At 41.7% G+C, this 23066-nt stretch overlaps 6 protein-coding genes across 6 annotated transcripts; 3 read left to right on the forward strand and 3 right to left on the reverse strand.

Moving 5' to 3' along the window:
* Nucleotides 1-514: 514 nt before the first annotated feature.
* Nucleotides 515-1945, forward strand: J4E87_007004 (uncharacterized protein; the record flags this gene model as incomplete). Its single annotated transcript, XM_049378603.1, has 2 exons — nucleotides 515-1450; nucleotides 1502-1945. The coding sequence occupies 2 exons, from the start codon at nucleotides 515-517 to the stop codon at nucleotides 1943-1945; spliced, it is 1380 nt and encodes a 459-aa protein (XP_049231624.1).
* A 460-nt stretch (nucleotides 1946-2405) lies between these two features.
* Nucleotides 2406-3433, reverse strand: J4E87_007005 (uncharacterized protein; the record flags this gene model as incomplete). The annotated part of the gene is made up of 3 exons (XM_049378604.1): nucleotides 2406-2414; nucleotides 2509-3094; nucleotides 3414-3433. The coding sequence occupies 3 exons, from the start codon at nucleotides 3431-3433 to the stop codon at nucleotides 2406-2408; spliced, it is 615 nt and encodes a 204-aa protein (XP_049231625.1).
* A 935-nt stretch (nucleotides 3434-4368) lies between these two features.
* On the reverse strand, nucleotides 4369-5034 carry J4E87_007006 (uncharacterized protein; the record flags this gene model as incomplete). Its single annotated transcript, XM_049378605.1, has 1 exon — nucleotides 4369-5034. The coding sequence occupies one exon, from the start codon at nucleotides 5032-5034 to the stop codon at nucleotides 4369-4371; it is 666 nt and encodes a 221-aa protein (XP_049231626.1).
* A 981-nt stretch (nucleotides 5035-6015) lies between these two features.
* On the reverse strand, nucleotides 6016-7586 carry J4E87_007007 (uncharacterized protein; the record flags this gene model as incomplete). Its single annotated transcript, XM_049378606.1, has 3 exons — nucleotides 6016-6694; nucleotides 6752-7444; nucleotides 7522-7586. 3 exons carry the CDS (start codon nucleotides 7584-7586, stop codon nucleotides 6016-6018), a joined length of 1437 nt encoding a protein of 478 aa, XP_049231627.1.
* A 488-nt stretch (nucleotides 7587-8074) lies between these two features.
* Nucleotides 8075-8602, forward strand: J4E87_007008 (uncharacterized protein; the record flags this gene model as incomplete). Its single annotated transcript, XM_049378607.1, has 3 exons — nucleotides 8075-8083; nucleotides 8136-8391; nucleotides 8454-8602. 3 exons carry the CDS (start codon nucleotides 8075-8077, stop codon nucleotides 8600-8602), a joined length of 414 nt encoding a protein of 137 aa, XP_049231628.1.
* Nucleotides 8603-9692: 1090 nt separating this feature from the next.
* J4E87_007009 (uncharacterized protein) lies at nucleotides 9693-11861 on the forward strand (the record flags this gene model as incomplete). Its single annotated transcript, XM_049378608.1, has 1 exon — nucleotides 9693-11861. One exon carries the CDS (start codon nucleotides 9693-9695, stop codon nucleotides 11859-11861), a length of 2169 nt encoding a protein of 722 aa, XP_049231629.1.
* Nucleotides 11862-23066: the final 11205 nt, after the last annotated feature.

Here is a 23066-nt window from a genome sequence, read left to right on the forward strand (position 1 = left end):
GATAAGCGCTAGCGGTTTACATGCTCTTGGCGCCCTTGCATATTCCGCCCTGTGGAACATGCTGACACTGTTATTGGCGGGCGTTCCGATAAACTATGTTGTTGTCTCACGTTACCTGCGCGAAGTCTAGCGTGTGTGCATATTACTTGCCGAGGCCCCCTCGCGTGGAAGATGCGATCCCCGCACATCATCCACCGCACTTACCATGGACCGCCTCTGGGATCTCATACGTGGTAGCGCATCGAAAGAGTTCGCTGCATCTGTGATTGGAATATGGATACTGTACTGGCTTGCCGTTGGCGTGTACAGGGTGTATTTCCATCCTTTAGCAAACATCCCTGGGCCAAAGGTACGTGCCAGGAGACAACGCGTTCTAGGAAAGACTTAAAGGCTGGACTGACGCTACGTAGCTGGCCGCGTTCACATTTTGGTATGAGTTCTACTATGAGATCTATCCGCACAGATTCCAGTACTTGTGGAAGATCAAGCAGCTACATGAAGAATACGGTGCGCCATGGACATTGTGGTCTGCATTACGGCTCTGACAGCAGCAACAGGGCCTATCATACGGATCAATCCTCTTCAGGTCCATATCCATGATGCAGACTACTTCGACACGATCTACGCATCCGGCATGAACCACAAGCGTGACCGTTGTAGTTGGTCGTTTCACACCGGTGCAAAGTCTTGGGAAGGCGCAATACTAGACACCATAGACCATGACTTGCACAAGTTGCGACGAACTGCAATAGCGCCTTTCTTCAGCAAGCGCTCGGTCCAAGCTCTCGAAGAACTCGTCGTAAACAACACCAAGAAGCTTATGGGTCGTTTCGCCGGCGAACTTGAGAAGGAAGGCCCCAAAGCCGGTGTCGTGAACCTCAACGACGCATACGCCGCTTTCACCATGGACACCATCTCCGAGTACTGTTTCGGCGAATCGATCAAAGCCCTAGACCACGACGATTACGCTAAAATCTGGCTCAAGGTTATGCACGACGGGATTCAGATCGAGCCTTTTGCGCGCCAATTCCCTACTATCATGAACTTCATGCTCGATCTTCCGCCAAAAGTCGTCGAGAAACTAAGCCCCGGCGTGGCCACAGTGAACACTTTCAGTCTCAGGACGCTAGGCAGGATCGAACGCATTATGAACTTTGAGGACGGCGATGGCGATACGAAGAACCTGAGGCGCACGATATTCCATGATATACGGGATGATGTTGGTTGCAAACTTCCCGAGAAAGAGAAACATCCGAAGCGGTTGACGGCGGATGCTAGTGTTATCCTTGGTGCGGGGACGGAGACGACGGCAAGGACTTTGGCGGTTACTACTTATTACTTGATCAAAAACTCGGAAGTTGGAGAGAAGTTGAGACAAGAGCTGAAGACCGTGATGCCCACGGCAGATCACGAAGTCTCGCTCCCCCAACTAGAGGCTCTGCCATACCTGGTAAGATCAAACCCCATATCCCACCCGCAAACTAATTAACCAACTCCCCAGACCGCAGTAATAAACGAAGGCCTCCGTACCGCCCACGGCGTCTCCTCCCGCCAACCCCGCATCCCCACGGGCGAATCCCTTACATACGGCCCCTACACCCTCCCCCGCGGCACCCCCATCATGCAATCCTCCTACCTCCTCCACACCGACCCTGCCATCTACCCCGACCCTTTCGCCTTCCGTCCGGAGCGGTGGATACAAAACCCCAAACTCACCCGCTACCTCTTTGCTTTCGGGCGCGGCAGTCGCAATTGCCTAGGCATGAATCTGGCTACGTCGGAGTTGTATACGGGGCTTGCGATGATTTGGCGGAGGTTTCGGATGGAGGTGTTTGATACGGTGGAGGGGAGGGATGTGTTGACGAGTAATGATTGTTTTTTGGGGATGCCGGATTTGGGGAGTGAGGGGATTAAGGTTAGGGTTGTTGGGGAGGTGGTGGGGTGATGGGCATGCGTGAAGGGTGTGGTGTGGTGAGTTGTGTACGGCATGGTGCAGAAAATGGGGCAAAGATCTCAATTCATGTATGTTCTTATGCTGTCCAGTATATCTCTCTCCAATTCACCATACCCATCTCTAATTTTCCCATTTCTCCAGACCTCTCAGACAGCATTGAACCCCTCGCAACCACCATCATACGTACGATAACTCGGCGGCCTTACAAGTTCCGAAGGTGTCCACTCGGGAAGTTCGTAAGTCGGCAGCTGGCCATCCGCCGTCGACTGCACCGTATTCGGTGGCGCGACTACACTCCTCTGGCGCCTGAATCCCCTCTTCCAACGTCCCTTCATCGCATCCCATCCCTTACCCGGCGCCATGATGATAGCTTTCCACATAGCCTCACGGCTACGTTGAGCAGAAGCCCACATCTGTGGCACATTATGGTGCAACGCAGCTGCCACAATCACTATATAGACTAGGAGGATTAAGACCAATATGAGAGTCGGAATAGCACCAAGTGTCCCCCAAAGTATCAGACAGATCTCCAGCGTCGGATACGTCGTTCGTACCCTGTCCTCCACATAGTCAATGACAGCAGGTGGGATGTTGGCGCCGTGGATATAGTATCCGATACGACCAAGATACACACCCATCCTCCAGATATCGCGTAGGCTATCGTCGTAGTGACACTCGCCGAGCGCAAAGTAGTCCCGATCGATATCGAACGTCTTTGATGACATTCGCAGCGTCTTCGGATTCTTAACGCGCTTCAATCTAACGGGCTCGTCGTTATACAGCAACCCCGGCAGGACCTCGCTGCAGCAGTGGCCATGCTTACAGTCCTCGGACTTTTGTTCGGATCGATATGGGGTCGGATCGTTGAAGATTGCTTTTCGCAGCGTTTTTGGGTATGAGATGTACCATGGGGTTCTGAAGGAGAAGAGGCCGGGTCGGCCGCGCGGGTCGTAGGCGATTGTGCCGTTGGTGTATGCGATGGTGAAGTAGATGTAGGCATCGTCACCGTCTCCATGACAGTCGGTGTCGTAAATGGTGTCGATGGTCCTGCCTTCAATTCCACCTGGGCTGAATTCGCCGGGATTGTGGGGGCGAAATGTGCGTGCGGGTTGGTGCTCGTTTTCGGACCAGATGCTGTGACTGTGGCTGTTAGCGATGAAATTAGGGGAGGTTTTAGCATAAGAGGGGGTTCACGCACTATGACGCTGGTTCATTTGTTGGTGAAGATATAACCGTTGGTGTGCTGAGTTTGGGATCATGCAGTGTCAATGCAGGGACTGAAGTTGAGATTACGACCGGGCCGTGACCAGTTTTGAAAGGTATCTTGTAGGTGGAAGAAGATGTGGAAATTGTTGGAATGGATGTTGAGTCGGACGCAGGTCCACGAGTGCCGAGAGCAGTTGCCGTTGGGGAGGAAGTCGCGACGATGCCACCTGCCAGTGTGGAAAGGAGCACGAACTTTGCTGCTGTAGACATCATCTTGAAATGCTTTCTGTCTGGATAGTTGATGTGGAGGGTGCGGATGTATGATGAGAAGAGAAGATGCTTCCTTAGCAGTTGAAGCAAGCTATAAAGAACTTACTCAGGGAGAAGCCTAGAAACCGCAGTGTGCAACCAAAGTTTCTCGTAATCCTAACCATGGGCAAGAAATCTTTCTCATTTTCGCGCAGGGCGCAGTCGAATTCCACGTGGCTTCGCTACCAAAAGCCCACCTGCTGCCAACCTTGGGAGCCAACTCAGTCCACCCACGGCATAGCCTCATCAATCCCCAATACGTCTATACCGCACAAGAACAGGAAAAATATCATACCGAAGATCGCGCAAAGAACCACGAAAGCAAAGAAAAGAACTAGCCATACGCCGCCTTCGACTCTGAATGCATACGCGCAGAGGGCGATGATGGCGACAAGTGTGTGAATTAAGGCTATGATTGCGATCGCGAGAACCAAGTACCAGAAGATTGTTGAGAGAAAGCTCCTAAATGCATGGCACATTGCGGACTCGTAGTGGCGGGTGTTGAGAGATGGCGTTGCGGGACGTATGTAAAGGTTGAGAGCAGGTATGGAGGTTTTGGAACGAAGTTAGATAATATGCCGCTTAGTTTAGGGAATGTCATAGCGCTGAGCTTGTAAGCCCTTTCTTTATCTGAGAAAAGATGTTTGCCAAACTTTAAGCAGATTGCGCAATTAGCGTGCACTTACGCGCCTTGTTGTACAGTGTAAGACGCTTTGATACACAAACAATTGATACTGGTCATGAACAAAGTGCCACTAGCTTCAAGGCGATGTAGTTGCCGGACAGGACCAAATGTACGCTAATGAGAGGGAAGAGATACTCCAAGCTGTGACTTTGTTAGGGCTGTGGAACGGAAGGCGCCTAGTATCCCGTGATGGAGGGAGAGACATAGTCGCAGCTTAATTCTCAGATCTCTCCCTGACCTCCTGTACCTTGACTTCCATGTTCTGCTTCTCCTTCTTATCCACCCGTCCCTTATGTCCCTCCACCTCTTTCTTCTCATCCAACAACCCCACCTTCTCATCCCCCTTCCCTACCTTCTCATCCCTCCCTTCCCCCTCCCAAGCCCCCACCCCCGTCTCAACATCCCCCCTCCCCCCATTCTCCAACAAGCTCAGCATCTTCTTCTCGTCCCTCACCGCACTCCACCACAAACATCCACAGCTCGCACTGAAGCACGCAGCCTGCGACACATTGAGCCACGTCAGACCCTTACTCATGTAGCTCGAGACGAAGATGAATGTTTGTAACACGATTTGCGCAACGCAGCAATAGCGCATGATACGGGAGTAGCGCAGCCATTTGTTGATGGCGGTGGTGGTGGGTATGGTGGTGTTGTTGGAGGTGGAGATGGAGGCGGCGTGAGGGTCGATGGTAGCTAGATCAGGCAGTTCTTGGAAGAGACTGTCTATCATGTTGAAGCGTCGGAGCTCGATGCGGTTCGCGGTCGCAGTGAAGAGGATGTATGTTACAAGGCCTTGATTTACGCCTTCGAGGCAACTGGTGAGGATAGGGATGATGTTGAGCATCCAGTTGCGGGCGGCGTGGATGGTGTCCCAGGCCATGGGTTTCAAGTTGAGAGGTGGATAGAGCGGGGCGAAGACAGGTCATTATTATAGACAATGATGATGATGGTGGGTGGCCTAATTAGTGTTAGTAGCCGTTTCTTCCGAGTGCAGGCACACATGACTAGTCTGTGGCGAATGAATCGGAAATGGGATCCGGTGTGTACATCTGTTCCTATTTGCACGCCAATGCCGTCTTCCGAACTTGGCGTGTAATGCTTGGAGTGCTTAGCCCGTACATCCATCAACTACCCGTGCCATCGCCGTAGTGTACGGATGCTTGAACATGAAAGGCGTCCTCTTACCTCCCTCCGGACCCGCGTACACCGACCCACTCGTACTACCCGCATTGAGTTTCCCTCCAAATAACCCAAGATGATAGCATAGCATAGCGCATGGCATGCGAACCCCAAAGCTTCGAACCCAGTTCCTCACAACTACCACCACTCACTACCATTCCTCCCAGGCAATCTCCAGCATCCACCAAAATACCGTGGCACATACATATTTCAAAACCCATTCGAAGAATAATCCTAGAAGAGGCACCCCGCACGCTCTCCAAAGGAAGCCTTGTGGCGCGCAATAGCGAAGGCGGTAGATAACCTCGGCAATGCTGACGAGGAGCATTTTCAAAACGATGGCGAGGACAATGTACCAGGAGAAGTAGTATGCTGCTTCGGAGAGGAAGGTGGAGAGATGTGAGGTCAGTGTGGAAAGGCGTGAGGGAGGTGTTGGGACGATGGGATTGGGTTCGTGAGACATTGCGTTGTGGTCTGGTGTGTTGGTGGTGGTGAGGAGTTGGTAGATTGTGTGAGGTAAGGCTATATGAAGATTGTATCTGTGGAAGTGGTTGAAAGTGGCAGAGATTTGAAAGGTGTTGTAGGAGTATTGTTGTTAGATTCATTTCTCATACACGTACCATGGTTAGCCCATTTGGTTCCAGACCAACCGCATACCGTCTATTCGGCAGCTGGCGGGTATCTAGTATGCGACTTCCCGTTCCGTCTCCTTCTCCTCTCCATTGGTCCTCGATGCGAACGCTGGATGGTCAGCAAACACGTCGTCGACGTCCTGTGCCGAAGCAGCAGCAGCTTGATCGACGTCAATCGAAGGCTGATTAACGGCTTCAGCTGAAGGATAATCACTGAGTCCATTCAGGTCCTCATCTGCAAGCTGGCGCAAATACCCCTCCATTTCCTCCACATCATACTCTTGCTTCGGCGATGGTGGATCGTTGGGATTCCTGTACTTCGTCCGCAAGGTTTCTGACATGTCAAATGTGTTCCCGGACGCAAGATCGACAGTCCAATTGTCCATAGCTTGGTTTGCGAAATTATCGGCTGCGATGTTGCCTGGATTGACGTCGTGGGCCTTGACCCAGGTGATCTTGGTCTTCGCACCAGCCTTTTCTCGTTCTCGTATCCTCGCCAGGATGGGTTGTATGATTTCCTTGTTCATGACATCTTTGCCATGAGAATTCTTCCAGCCCTTCTTCTCCCAACCTGGGACCCATTGTGTGAGGCAGTCGCGAGAATATCGGGAGTCGCTGATGATCTCCATGTCGCGGTCGATGGGAACGTGGTCGATCGCACGAGAAATTGCGACTAATTCGGCGCGGTTATTGGTCTGCAGATCGCCCCTTAGAGGTTCTTTAACGTTCCTTTATTGGTGTCAGTGGACTGTCCTTGATAAAGAATATGTTAGACACCACACGAACCTGGGATCTTGTGGGCCGAAGTAGACACCGCAACCAGCTTTGGCGCCAGCATTACCATTGCCTCGCGAACCGCCGTCGGTGTATACCACAACGGGGCTTTTGGAGTCTCTGGTCGGCTGTCTCTTCCTCTTGCCAAGTTCCTCCTCAGTCTTCTCTCTGATCCTGCCTGTTAGCTCGTCGAGCTTGATATTCGGGTCGAAACCGTCTACTGCGTCTGGTGGAAGGGGGCCGTACCCGGGCTCGATCTTGACTTCCTGGTGATCTGGAATCAATGCCGGTGGTGCGTTCTCCTTCTTTTGTCGCTTTGGCGCACTCTCTGATATCTCTCTACTCCTGGCCGGATTGCCTGTCGCCGATGGGGACCCAGATGCAGAAAGATCTCCTCGTAGGCTTATGGGTGCACTAGAACGTCCATTGGGGCCGTAGACGTATTCCTCAGCCTCCGTTCGAGTTTTGAAGCCCTGTTGTAGTCCACCACTGTAGCCCTTGACTTGCGCCTCTGTGTTCGGCCAATCCGTGTAGATGCCCGGTTTGCGCCCGACCTTCACTCCGTAGTAGTTCCACTTCCCCATTCTTCCCTCTTCGTTGACACGGGTATCGGGGTAGTCGTCCCAGGGCGGAAATGGGCGTACAAACGTTACGTGCGATCGAGACAATGGGCTTGTAAAGCGGGTCCGGCTGTTGTTCGAGTCCCTACTTGTGTCAATTAGAGACCAAAGTTATAAAGTGATGACAAGTCGCGTTGTCGAGCACTCGTAGTAAGAGCATACCTTGCGCTGGTCGAAGAAGGAAATACGACGCGCTGCGTGAAGATTCGCCAGGCGCCAAGTCGCATGCAGCGCTTGTTCGTTGTAGGAGGATGGCAATTTTACCTGGATTCGGTGTCGTCGCGAGGTTAAGTATCGAATTGGTCTTTCCGCAACATTGTTTGTGGTTGCGGGGACGGTCACGGAGGAACAACTTCGGAGGTGCTTGGACCCTGCAGCAACGTCAGTCGCTGGAGCTTCATCTTGGGAAGGCGCGCTAACGCGTTTGTGTAGAACTAACCGCGTTTGACATTTCGCGAGAACGAGACATCTTCACCAAGTCCGACTTTTGTTACTCGTGCGACTTGAATATACACGTCGTGAGAGTGAAAACACGTACTGGCGGGTTGCTCGACGCGTTGTCGTTTGAACCTCGGGATACTCCCTACCCCACTACGTCACCCGTCTCCTCTAGCTATCAATCGCGTACCCAACTCTATCCCGAGGTAGTACCGGGATAGCAACATCACCACTCACTGCCATCCTTCCGCATCTTGGTGAACCTGCAACAGTCACCATGTTCGAGGTAGGATCTTTGCATGTTTCGTCAAGAAGTGTCCAGCGCTCACAACGTCCAGGGCCGTCACGCAGCAGACAGATATCGTCTCCATCTACATCGCGCACGCTCAGTCATCTTGACTGGTCCAGAGCTGGTTGAAATCCGCGCAGCACAGCGAACATTCGAAGGCGCCTACGTCCGTACAGCAATCGGCCAGTTTTCTTTTGCGCTTGTCGTGCTAAAGATCTTCACCGCCGAGTTCTACTCGATCGGTGCGCTGTTCGCTGTCTACGGTGCTGGCATCTTGTTCATCAGTTTGTTCCGGCGACAACAAGGTCAGTTGGGAACGATCATGCGGATGTATGACGACGAGAATGCGGGTGCTGACAGCGAATAGGAAACAAACAGTTCTTCTCGGAAGTCGGTGAGGATGGCCTGCACAGGAAGAAGTTCCGAACATCCGGCAATGTGGTGTCTGTGTTGACGGCCTTGAGCGTCTCAGCGTACATCTGCCTGCTGGTCCTGACGCTGAAGCTTACGACATAGCCACTGACTCTGCTCCTCGGACGTGAGAGTCATCCTTTGCTTTTCGACAAACACTTCATCACGGGTGACAAGGCTAGCGTGGTATCGATCCAAGCATGTTGCAAGTGGCTCAGGATCCCCACGATACGGAAGGCGCGTCTGGAAGGCTTCTCGGAATCTGGGGAAATACATGTCGCGTGTGTACTGTATATGCGTGCCAAGGACTTTGACCTATACAGTACAATTGTGGAGTTGGTGGCTGCACACTGACGTTGTTGGGTCCACCCACGAACTGGTCGACATCGGACAAGTGCGAGACACCTTGAAAGTAATGGAGCATCACACGACAATGGAACCATGGCTTGATTCAGGGCTACTTTGGTTCTTAACTCGGCCTGTACCCGGGTACAGATCACGGTAAAGGTGTGCTCTCTTTATCGTCGCGAGCTGTATTGGGAGGCGTGGTGGATTGATTGGTTATCGGAGTCGGACTGTGGGGTTTGTCCGCTTCGAGCAAGAACACCTGCACCTGCCAAGCGGCCTGTAACATGGCGAGGGATGCAGACAAGTCGCGCCTTATTGCATCGCAGTTTCACCGACCAGGCTGCGAGATATAAACTGCCGATGATGCATTTCTCAACGCGTTTGCGCGCGTTCCTGAAAACTCGTCCTCCGCCAACGGTCTAGTTCAAGCGGCGTACCCGTGGTTCTCTCAACCAAAGGCCGACTCCGAACAGTCATATCGAGCCAGCCCTTGATAAGGTCAACGGCCCGATCAGCCTGCCTCTGCAAATCCACCCGACATTCCAACAGAGACCCTTCTTCCACACAACTTTTTTTGAAACATCTCCTCAACGCAACCCAGTCTTGCACCGGCAGCCGCGACTCGCCTCCAGCGCCCTGGGTGCTATCTTAGCGCAGCGGCGAGGCTAGCTTGACATAAGTATTTCGACATCTTGGCATGACGCCGAACATGGAAGCAGTCCCGACGCCGATGGTGACCGAGCTTGTACATCGCAAGCACCCGGATCGCCGTCGATCATCAACTTCCTCAAACACCTCGACTACCAACCGCCGCCTCAGCTCCCACTCCATCTACGCCCGATCTGTAATGAGCAAACTCACCATCCCTCTCGACAACGCAAAGCAACCAAACACTAACCCCGACAACGACCTCACTCCGCGCGCCTCATCCGCTGAGCCCAGATTCCCTGCGGTTGCGCCTGCAAAGAACGTGCAAGCTCTCAAGGAGCGCGCACTTCAGAATGGCGAACTAAAGGCTGTACCGAACCCAGTCCAACAACAACACCACAATGGCACTCTGGTCACAAAGGATGGCGTGGGTGCTGCCTTGAGTGACACCCCACTGCCATCTGTTCCGGGAAGCCCGCGGGAGTATGGAGACGCGCCGCCGCAGAGCTCATCCTACTTCACTGACCGTAACAGCGCCATAACACGCAACAGCTCCGCCGTGTCAACCCCGCGATTACGGCCTACTACGCTCGATATCCCCGGCCTGACCAAGTCCAAGGTCTCCCCCGACGGCAAGATCGCACAGCGAGATGTTGGCTCCAAGCTCGTCATCGTCATGGTCGGACTGCCCGCGCGCGGCAAGTCATACATCACAAAGAAAATGGCACGGTACCTGAACTGGTTGCAGCACGACACCAAGATTTTCAATGTGGGAGAGAAGCGGAGAGTAGCTGCGAGTCACAGTGGGTTTCGGCTGTCGCAAGCGAACCTCGAGCGGGTCTCTTCGTCTGTCAAGCAGGCCATTGAGGAGCATCAGGACACACTGCCGCAAATCGCTGCGAAAATTCTTATCAATGGCGACCCCGCGCACGATGGGCCCGTAGACCCACAGAACCTGCCGGACCCACGCCGGGGGAGCACGGCCATTGCGGAGGATGACGAAGAGGGTCCGTCACTACCACCACCACGCGTCGAGGTCACATCACCAGGTCCAAAGGCGCCGTCACCGAACAATGAGGCGGTGGAGGAGGAGAACGAGTCCATGGACCAGTCGGCGGACTTTTTCGACCCACAAAACCAACGGGCAGCGGCACTGCGAGAGCAATGCGCCATGGAGACTCTGGACGACCTGCTCGACTACATTCTGAAAGGCAGTGGCTCTGTCGGCATTTTCGATGCAACCAACAGCACGCTCGCGCGGCGCCAGCAGATCATGGAGCGGATACGGAATCGTGCCGGGCCAGAACTCAACGTTCTGTTCGTCGAGAGCGTATGTCGAGACCAGAATCTGCTCGAATCCAACATGCGCCTCAAGCTGTCGGGTCCAGATTACAAGGACAAGGACAAGGTCGCGGCACTGGCCGACTTCAAGAAACGCGTGGCCATTTACGAGAAGAACTACGTTCCGATCGGCGACTACGAGGAAGACAACAACATGCCGTACGTCAAGATGGTGGATGTTGGCCGGAAGATGATCTCGCATCAGATCAAGGGCTTCCTCGCTGGCCAAGCCGTCTACTACCTCCTCAACTTCAACCTCGCACCGCGCATGATCTGGATAACAAGACACGGCGAGTCAGCGGACAATGTGGCTGGAAAGATTGGCGGCGACTCCGATCTTAGCGAGAACGGACAAAAGTACGCAAAGGCGATGACACGCTTTATTGCGGCCCAGCGCAAGGACTGGGCAGTCCGGCAGGCAGACAAGATGGCCAATACTCACTTCCCACCAGTAGCAGGCGACCACACCCCTCCGAACCCGTACTACAGCCACGAGCTCGAACAACGCAATTTCTGTGTCTGGACATCCATGCTCAAGCGCGGCATCCAAACAGGGCAATACTTTTGCGACGAAGACTTCGAGGTCAAGCAGATGCGCATGCTGGACGAGCTGAACGCAGGTCTGATGGAGGGCCTTACCTACGAAGAGATCCGCACAAAGTACGCAGACGAGTACCTCCAACGGCGACGCGACAAGCTCGCATACCGATACCCCGGCCCCGGCGGCGAAGGCTACCTCGACGTCATCAACCGCATCCGCCCCGTTATCGTAGAGCTCGAGCGCATGACAGACCACTGCCTGCTCATCACACACCGCAGCGTAGCCCGCGTGCTACTGGCATATTTCCAGGGTCTTAAGCGCGAGGACGTGGCCGATCTGGACTGCCCGCTGGGTATGCTGTACCAGCTCGAACCCAAGCCCTACGGCGTCGAGTTCAAGGCCTGGCGATACAACTCCGAGACAGATGACTTTGACCATCTGCCGGATTACAAACTCAGGCGTGCGCCTACGCTGGCAAACAACTAGGAGCGATTGTCGTTTGATTGGGATTGATTAGAAGAAGGTTTTTGCGATATGTGTATATTACTATGGATGGTTGATTCTCCCTACAACAAGGTTTTAGAGATGAGTAAGATGGTGGGTTGTTGCCATTACTTTTCGGGGGTTCGTGGTTCTCTCCCTAATGCTTGCCCTATGGTAACGCCTCTTTTGACGCTTGGTTAAGATGCTTTCATGAAGTATACATGATGGTTTATGGGCATTTACAGGAGTCTCTTTCTTTCTTTCTTTACATCATTCTTTGCGTAGACGGAGGTATGGGTATATGATAGATTGATGATCGGATGGATTATGCAATTATGATCAGACCTTGGCGTCTTCACTTCACTCAAATTTGGAGCGCCTTGGTGCATGTGATGGTAACTTTTCGCGCTAGGGGGTATATAAAGCCTCTCTTGGGTGCATTCTTCTCTCTTCTATACCACATCTTTCCAAGTGATTCTCCAAAACTTGCGATAGATATACACATGTTCGTTCTGGCGGCATTCTCCAAATAAAGGGGGATATCATATCATGTGTGCGCCGTCCGCCCGTCTTCCCATCCTTCTTTCCAAAAGTCTTGACTACCAATTCCATGAGAAGGCTCTCCGCCGAGAACCTGTACAAAAGCACAGCACACACCCCCATGGCACCAGCGATTGCGCTGTTTCAAAACCAGCTTCAGAGTTCGGCATGTCTCCTCCGGCCCGGCTGTCGGAGATGTATAAAACACTTCTGCTGGTTCCGCTGCTTTCTTCAAAATCGTCCACATCAACCTGGATGTTTTCCAAAACCGAGAATGAAGAAGGGATGTGTGCGCTGGTCTTCTTCTTCCAAAAAAATGAAAGATTGCATTAATGTATGCGCGCCGGCCTTCGTCTTTCCACAAAATCCACATCAATATGGACTCATGTGCTTTCTCTGCCTCGGCTTCTTCCAAACACTTGGGAAACACAGTTCATGTGGAAGTCGAGTGTTGTGGAAAACAAAAAGAAGGGGAATGTGTCTGATGAGTCCTGAGACTGGTGCCGCTGGCTGGATACTCAACGTCCTGGAGTGGGACATTATGCTCGGGACAGGACATGAGAGATGTATAAATACTTGCCCTTGCTCTCCTGGCTTCTTATCTCATACAACTACCACCTTCCTCCTTCTTATACCAAAACGCATGCAGCATAAATACATGTAGGCTCCTGCTCCTCTTTTCCAAAATCACTATCCAAGACCAACATGTGTGCTTGTGCTGCTCTCTTCCCCATTACCAACACCAAAACTGCACTTGAATCTTCTCATGAGGGCTACGGGCCGTTTCGAAAATCCCAAGTTAGGTGTCGATGAAGAATTCTCCGGTTCTTGCGCTGCGCAAAGAAACGTTTGCACGCGAACGTACATTGGAAATGGGAATAGCGGCCTGGCATATAAAAGACTTCGTTCTGCTTCTTCCTTCTACTTATTCATTCCCACACTTGTTGTGTGCTTTACCAAAACAAACTCAGTTGCATCCCATGAGAGTCCGCGGCCAACAAGATCGCATTCAAAAACACATCCCTCGATTCCCATCTTATGTCGGCCTCTCGGCGACCTCTCTGCATTCTACCAAAAGAAGACCTTGACCGTTGGGATGTTTGTTCTCGGCCTTCTCCCTCTTTTACTCAAAAATAAAACGCCGGGTGTCGATGGCTGAGTGTGCCGTCTTCGCCGTACTTCCACGCTCTCTTCACAAAAAACGTCTGTGATACAGTTGATGGAGGGGCGCCGTGCGGCTCGAAAATGGGTAGTAGCATACATCATGGTGTGAGCTGTGCTGAGTAGCGAACTTTCTGAAAAAAGGGTACATGGCTGGAGAAGACGAGATGGGGATGAGATATAAAAGCTCCTCTTCTTTCTCTCTTCTTCTTGCTTCCTACACACCACTCCTTTCGGGGATTTACCAAAAAGTTCTCGAATCAACTCTGATGGCTGTTCCGAGTTTCTTCCTCCAAAACATAGTAATCACAATGCTATGTCTGCGGCTCTCGGTCTGTCGCTGTTACTCCAATATTCAAAAACTCACGACAACGGAACCATGCTCTGGAGATTAGACATCGCGCATGCCCATACATTATCCCAAGAGCCTTGTTTCTATCAAAACGCAAAAGTAGCAGAACTATGATCAAGAGCAGAGGATCTGAAAACACGCCATTGCAGTTATAAAACATCCTCAATCTCGCATTCCTGGCCTTCTTCATTACCTTCTTACTTCCGGTGCTTTACTCCAAAAACAACTCTCATGAGTGCCATGGCTCTTCTCCCGTCCAGAAAACCCCGATATCCCGCACGATGAGCTGTCCTTCCTTTCCGCCTTTCCAAAACACACAGTTCGAGGCAGCATGTCGGAGTGTTCGTGGGAACAACCAAAGAAACAGTACGATTTGGCTCATGAGCAGCGCCTCTCGACAAAACCCGTAGTCGCCAATCCATATTGGCCGCTGGGACTGGAGAGGGGGGTATAAAGTCCTCTCTTGTCGGGTTGAGGACTTGCTTTCTATATCACACTCTTTCTGCGGTTCTCCAAAATATCATTCAGATGGCCGGCATGTGCTCTGAGCTCTTCTTCTCAAAGTTCAAACCGCACGGCAACATGTCTGTCCGGCTCTCTTCTCGAGTTTGCAATCGAGAAGGTTTTCTTGCAACTACATCCTCCTCAAAACTCAACCAAAGCTCCTCATGCGGAGTTTGCTTCTAAAAACAATCTCAAGAAATGGCTATGAGTTCGCCGGCCCAGATCTGCCACATTCATACCTTAGAAACTTGATACAAAAGACCTTCTACTGTTATGCCTTTCTGACCTTCTTTACATACCAATTTCTTTATTCTTTTTACTAAAATTACGAGAATTGGCACGCATAGGCGTTTGTCCGCTTCTTAAAGCAACGACATACAGAATTATGTCCTCTTTTCTTCGCTTGTTGCTAAATACATTAAGAATATAATTATAGAGAACAAGAACTAGTTCCAAAAGACGACTGTAGAGTATATACATAAGCAGTGTGCCTCTAAAAAACTAAGATATATATAATATAACTTTAGCTAATAATAATAATATTAGTTTAACGCTAATATTATAACTTTCTAGAGAGTATTTTAGTAGGTACTACTAAGAAGTTATAGTAGTAATATACTACCTTATAAGCCTATTCTAGAGTTTATATATATATTAAAAAGAAGAAAAAGGCTTTTAAGTACTTTTTATACTTATTATATTTAGTAGTAATACTACTTTTTAGTAGTATTAAAGTAGCTTACTACTATATTAAATATAAATAAATAAAAAATAGTAAATATAAAATAATAAGAAAATAGTAAATAAAAGTAAGTAATAGTAGCTTTTAGGCTACTAGTACTTTACTAAAAAATACTAAGAAATTTAGTAAGTTTTAGTAAAATTTAAGTAAATTTATAGTATAATTATACTACTATAGTAGTTTATTACTTTAATAAAAAATATAAATTTATTAGACTAGTCTATTAATTTTTTAAAGTATATAAGCTTTTTATTTTATATACTAAAGAGAGTATTAAAGTAAAGAAGCTAAAGTTAAAATTTTACTTAAGTTTTTCTATAAAAGATAATATATTTAGAAGTTTTAGCTTTACTATAGATATATTCTAAAGTTATATCTTTATAGTTAAATTTTTAGTAATACTAAGTAAAGTCTTTATATTTAGAGTAGATTATTAGAGTCTTAGCTAGTACGTACTAAAGTAAAGTTAGTATAGTTAGTAGCTATCTAGTAGTGTAGAATAGTTACTATTATAAGTACTAAGTAAATAGTTTACTTTTTTTAGTATTTTACTAGCTTTAGTAGGCTTATTTTAGTAAGCTCTAACTAATTAATCTAATACCTAAATATATAAAGTTATTAGCTTAACTAAATAGTAGATATAAGTCTTTAGCTTTATTATTTACTATTTAGTTTACTAATTTATTTCTAGAAATACTAGTATATTTAAGTACTTACTATACTTATACATTATAAGTATTTATAATACTATATATCTATAAAAAAGCCTATTAAAATAATACTAGTACTTATTCTTAGATACTCTAAATAATAGAGGTACTATTAATATAGAGTATAATTTTCTAGTAGCTAAGTAAAGTAAGATAAACTATATATATAAGACTTTTATAAGCCTTTATTACTTCTATATTAAATATATAAGAGAGAAAATATAATAAGCTTTAGCTAGTTATTAATTTAGTCTAGCCTTAGTAAATAGTATACCTATAAATTATAGCTCTTTAACTTTTAATTTATTACTTAGAGCTATTTAAGAAAATAGTTACTATTATTAAGCTAAGAGCCTTCTACTATACTATAAAAGTAGCTATAGCTTTAGTTTTAGTCTAGCTAAGAGTAGAGTCTTCTTATAAGCCTAGTAAGAAATATTAAGTATTAGTTAAGATTAGTCTAAAAATAGTAAGTAGAAGCTAGGCTATTTATTAGACTTTAGATTAAGAGTATTAGTAACTTCTAGCGCTTTTACTCTATTAAATAAAAAGTAGTATAGTTCTATTTACTAGTAGATAGAAACTATCTATACTTAGTATAATAGATAGAAATATAAGTTAAGATTATATTACTTATAAAATACTATATTATTAATTAAATAGCTATATACGTAAGGTTTTAATATTTCTTACTTAATATAAAGCTAGACCTAATTAGGTAGAGATTATAGGTTTAATCTATAACACTACTTTCTCTCTTTTTTTAGAGTAGTTCTATTACTCTTTAGGTTTTTTTACCTAAAGTTAATAACTTTTTAGTTTAGTATATTATAAAAGTAATCTTATACCTAAGCGCTTATTATAAAAAAGATACCTATTTTATAAAAGCTATATAAGCTAAAGTATCTTCTATATTCTTTATTATAATCTAAACTAGTATTCTATATTCTCTACTTATATTCTTTATATTAGAGGCCTAAAGCTATTAGTTAAAGCGCTTAAGCACTAGTAGAGGTACGTTAGAACACTAGAGTAACTATATAGAATATAGAATATTTTACTATTATTAGCTTACCTTAGGTGTAGTTATTCTTTACGTATTACCTTTAAGATATTATAGATCTAGCTATTTCTATCTTAATACTAGTTTATAGAATTATAATCTCTAAGTTAATATTACGTAACTAAGTATAGTAAGATTCTATTATTAGAAGATAGTATAAGAAAGTAAGCTATAGGCCTCTAATATATTAGTTTATATAGTGTAAGTATTAGTGCTAGTTAAGTATTATATACTAAGATAATATATAGAGGTAGTCTTTCTATTACGTAAGTAATATATTATAATAGAGTATTATATAACTACTTATAATATAATAGTTTACGTAGTCTATAGTAAGCTCTAATTATTATTCTAATAAAGTATTATTATTAAGAGGTTTTACTTACTAGTTAGTGTACTAAATTTAGTATAAAGTTCTAGTTTTCTAGATTAGTAGTAGTAGAACTTAGTAATAAAGTTAGCTAAGTCTACTAGATTTATATAAAGCTTCTAAGAGAAGTTATTAAGTCTATTAGAGTAGTTAGCCTATTAGACTTTATACTATAAAAAGCTTTTCTAATTATCTAGTTTAGAGTCTAATAATTATCTATTAATATAGCTATTAAGAATAGCTTCTATAAAGTAATTAGTGTTATTATTAATATTAGAGTTAGTAAGTTTAATAGAGCCTTTATTATTCTATAGTTATCTAGAAAGTAGCTTACTTTTAGTGTAGTAGAGTAACTAAAAATAGAAGATATTATAAGCATGTATTCTAGAAGCTAGAGCTACTTTATAAGCTATATTATTAATAACTTATATAATAAAAAAGAGCTTATAGTTCTTAAAGTTAAAAAACTAGTTTAGATAAGTAGTGCGTAGATTCTAAAAGTCTACTATAACGTAGTTACTAATCTTAAATTTAGAAGCTAGTAAATAGTAGTTATTAGTGTACTCTACTTATTTAGACTAAGCCTATATAATCTATTTTCTAAGGTAGAAGTAGAGTTTATTTAACTATTTTATAAACTTATTAGTATTAAGATAATTATAGTAGACTAAAGTAGTAAGGTAAGCCTTAAAAGCTTATATAAGCTTAATATCTAACTATAGATTATACTCTTTTATAGTAATAAAGGTAGATATACTAGTACTTATATTTACTATAGTATTAGCTTTAAACTTAGCTATTAGTAATAGAAAAGTCTAGTTATCTTAGTTATAGTTAATATAGGCGCGTAAGTATTACTTAAGAAAAGTGTTAGCGTTCTTAGTTTATTTATTAGTTTTAGAGTAATAGGTAGTTAATAGCTTAGACTTAGCCTCTCTAAGTTTTAGAGATAGAGCCTACTACGTTATATCTTATAATATTATACTATGTTATAAATAATAAATAAACTTTCTAGCTATTAAAACTAAGTCTAATAGACTTAAATACCTCTTACTACTTATCTACACTTCTCTTTCTTATATATTTATAATAAAGACTTATAATTCTATATTAACTTATTTATTACTACTAATATTATATAGATAATAACTAGTATTAGTTACTACTATATTATACGTAGTCTCTTTTAAAAGCAAGCGCTATTACTACTACTTCTATTATAGTTATAATTACCTAAAAGCTTAAAAGAATTCTAGAATTAGTAGTAGTAGTAATATGTCTATAGTATAATAAAAGAACTATACCTCTCTAGTCTAATATATTAGCTCTAATACGTTAGAACAGCCTTAAAGGTACTTATAATTCTCTACATTTATTATATATTATACTATAAGCTTATTAATAAAGTACGTATTCTAAGTTACTATATTTATTAAATTAATTATCTACTACTCTACCTAACACTTACTATATCTTATACGTTACTAATACTTACTTACTATATCTCTAGTATAAATAATATTAAGAGCCTATAAGATCTCTCTCTTATAGCTATAATACTTTAGATATTAAAAGTCTATTAAGAACTTTCTCTTCTCTTCTAATAAAGGTATACTCTACTTAAACTTATTATTTATAAGTTAGTATTACACTAGCTATATAGAGAAGAAGGCGTTTTAGATAGATATAAGGCTAGAAGTCTACTTCTTATACTTAGCTATAAGAAGAAGAAAATTACTTATAAGCTTATTATATTCTTTTAGCTACTTTATAGTAGAGTCTACACTATTATTAAAGAAGTTCTAGAAGTAGTTATTATAAAAAGAGATATAGTCTTTTACTATTAGCTAGTTCTTATTCTTAAAGTCTAGTATAAACTTATTCTTCTTATATAGGTTGTTATAGAGAGAAAAAGTAGACTACGTATCTTATAGCACTAGAAACTTAAGTTTAGACTTATTTATAGACTAGATCTTATTATAAATAGCTATATTAATTAATTATAATAGATAGAAGTAGAAAAAATATAAGAATATAAAAAAGTAATAAAGAAAGAGATAGAGAGCTATTAAGTAGAAGTTATTACCTACCTCTTAACTCTTTATTAGAAGAATTATAGTATACTTCTATAAAGTATTCTACTCTATAAGACTCTATTAAGTATTAAGTATTAAGACTTTATTTTAGACTCTTATAACTCTTATAACTCTATTAAGACTTAAGAGAAATATATACTATAGAACTCTTAGAACTCTTTATTAAGACTTAAGAGAAATATATATAATAGCTTAAACTAGATATCTATTTAAAAGTTTAACGTTATAGGTGCTCTTTAGACTATATAGATTATATAGCTTTTTTATTTCTCTATATCTTAATATAAGACTTATAGACTAAAGAAAGCTTAGCTACTTAAGCCTATTTCTCTATACTCTTAGTATAAGCTTATAGAACGCAGAATAGAAGCTTAGCTATCTTTACTCTCTTTTTCTAAGTAAAGCTTATAGACGCTATAAAGTTTATAGCTTACTTTTAATAATTAGATCTTATTAAAGATATATACTACTATATACTATAAACAAAGATATTTAGAAAATATACCTATATTATAATTATATACTATATTACTTAGCTGCGTTGTATCTACGTTGTAGAACTAGCATATTTAATAAATAATAGCTTAGACTTAGTGCCTAGCCTCTAATAAAGTTATATCTAGAAATAGAAGGTAAATTAAAGTTTATAATCTAATATAATATACTTTAGGTAGCTCTCTTTACGCTATACAAATTTAATAAATACTTTTACTAAAGTATTAATATATAAGTTAATAATAGAAATAAACTTCTTTTTCTTACTAAGCTTATTAATAATAACTAAAATATTCTTATACGTACGTCTATTATCTATACTTAGAGAAAGATAGATAATATAATCTATTAAGATAGAGCTCTAGTAATAGTTAGATATAGATAGTAGGTAGAGAAGTCTCTATTTCTCTTTATAATATAACTTAGTTTATTAGTATATAAAATATATATAGGTATACTAGGTAATATTATAAATTATATATAGCTAGTAATACTACCTTATAAGCTTAGCGTACATTTTATACTTACTACTATAACCTCTACTATATAAGAACTAGTATACTTAGTTAAGAATCTTTATACGTAATTAGTTTATATTAGAAACGTAGATCTTACTATAGACGTATAATAGTCTATTAAGAAAAGAATAATTATCTAGCTCTATACGTAGCTTGTAATTTAGACTAGTAATATTAGCTAGTAGTTATTATAAACTATTTTACTTAGCTATAATAATAGCTTATAGAAGTCTATTATTAGAGTAAGTAGCGTAAATAACTTATATAAGGTCTATTAAGTTATTAACTAGATTATTATTTATATTATCTTTTTCTAGGTAAGCTATAAGCTTAGTAGACACTAAAGAACTAAGAGAGAAGGCGTTAAGTAAGTAGCTTTTAGATATAGTCTCTATTTCTCTATTATAGTATATATAGTAAGCTACGTCTAGTATAGAAATACTTATATAGTAGAGATAGTAATAGACTAGAAATAAAGTATATCTAGTATCTAGGCCTTATTAACTTATTAACATTACAATATATAGTAATAGATCTATCTAGTAAGGTTTAATAAGAACCTACTACTAGTGTTAGTATTACTTATTATTAGCGTTTTCTAGTAAGTTACTAAATCTTTTAGTTAATACATTAGGTTTAGTGCTTTAATAGCTAGGTCTATAAGTAACTTTAAAATTAAATTTAGAGAGAAACTTAAACTAGCGTATCTAGTAGTAATTTAATCTCTTATTTATTATAAATATCTATAGCGCTTAATAGTTAGTAAGAACCTTAACTAAATTAATAGTACTAGCTAGTTTAAAACGCTACTCTTTAAAAGCGTATATAATTACTAAAAGTTTTTTATTATAAATTTTATAGTTATATTCTATAGAATTTATCTTATATAAAAGAAATATAATAGAGCGTAAAACGCTATTAGGCTCTATCTAAGATAATATAGTAGTAGTAATAAAGTTAGAAGTATTAGTCTCTAGCTATATCTTATAGTCTATATTAAAGTAAGTAAGTATCTCTATAGTGCTAAAGGCGTTCTTAAGCTTCTAAAAGAAGTAAATAGCTTTTAAGTCTAGAGCTAGTAGAAAGACCTTCTTACTATTAGCTTTAGTTAACTCTATAAGTAGTTTAGCTAGCGTAGAGAAGCTCTTAATAAAGTAATAATAGAAGTTTATAAACTTAAGAAAAGCTTATATATTTTTTACTATCTAAGGTATCTACTAGTTAAGAATAGTAGTAACCTTTTTAGAGTCTATTTCTAAGCTTTTTATTATAAAAATAAGCTCTAAATAGTATACGCGCTTAGTAAAAAAAAAGTACTTAGTAGTATCTAAGTATATGCTAGCGCTACTAATCTTACCTAAAATAGTAAGTATATAGTCTTTATACTTACTTTTATTATCTAAATAGATAAGAATATTATTAAAGTAAGCTATATAAATAATATCTAAGTAGTTCTAAAGCGTTTTATTTATAAATATTTAAAATATACTAAGAGTATTATATAGTCTAAAGAGTATAATAAAGTACTTATAAAGCTTATAATAAGTAAGAAATACTATCTTTTTTTTATATTCTTTTTTTATTTACACTAAGTTAAACATAGTAATAATATTAATAAGTATTATAATCTAGATCTTTGCTATTCTTACTAGAGTCTTCTTAATAGTAGGTAGAGCGTTATAGTTCTTATATATAATAGTGTTAAGGCTATAATAGTTAATATAAATCTAGAGTTCTCTAGATAGCTTCTTAACTACTAGTACTAGTAATATATATAAAGATATAAAAGGTTAAATAAAACTCTTTCTAATTATCTTATTAATATAAGCCTTTATAGCTATTATCTTCTTTCTAGTAAGTCTATAGATATAAAGCTTCTCTCTAGGCCTTAGAGATAGAGCCTACTGCGTTATATCTTATAACATTATACTATATTATAACTAATAAACAAACTTTTAAGCTATTAAAACTAAGCCTAATAGACTTAAACGCCTCTTACTACCTACCTACACTTTTCTTTCTTACACATTTATAATAAAGACTTACAATCTATATTAACTTATTTATTACTACTAACAATATATAGATAATACCTAGTAGTACTACTATATTGCACGTAGTTTCTCTTAAAAGCAAGCGCTGCTACTACTTCTATTATAGTTATAATTACTTAAAGGCTTAAGAAAATTCTAGAATTAGTAGTAATATATCTGTAGTGCTATAAAAGAGCTATATATTCTCTACTCTAATACGCTAGTTTAAATACTCTAGAAAGATCTTAAATATACCTATAGTCTATACTAGTTGCGCATTCTACTATAAGCTTATTAATAAGCTATTATTACTCTATTATCTAAATTGTCTGTCTTGCTTATATTATTAGTCTAATTATAGGTTTATAGTTATTATTATTATTAATTACTAGCCTATATAGAAGCTATAGGTATAGCTATAGAGGTAGTTTAAAGCGCCTTTACGTTAAGAAGATCTTCTACTATAGTAAGAACTTATAGTATCTAGGCCTTATATTTACCTAATTATATAACGTTATCTATAAAGTTAGTTTAGACTTAAGAGAGTAAGCTATAGCGTAAAGCCTTAATAAGGTTTAGCTAATAAGAATACTATAGACTAGTAAAGTCTACATACTCTAGAGA

The sequence above is a fragment of the Alternaria ethzedia genome (assembly GCF_023757985.1).
Source record: "Alternaria ethzedia strain BMP 0044 chromosome Unknown scaffold_18, whole genome shotgun sequence".
NCBI lineage: Eukaryota > Fungi > Ascomycota > Dothideomycetes > Pleosporales > Pleosporaceae > Alternaria > Alternaria ethzedia.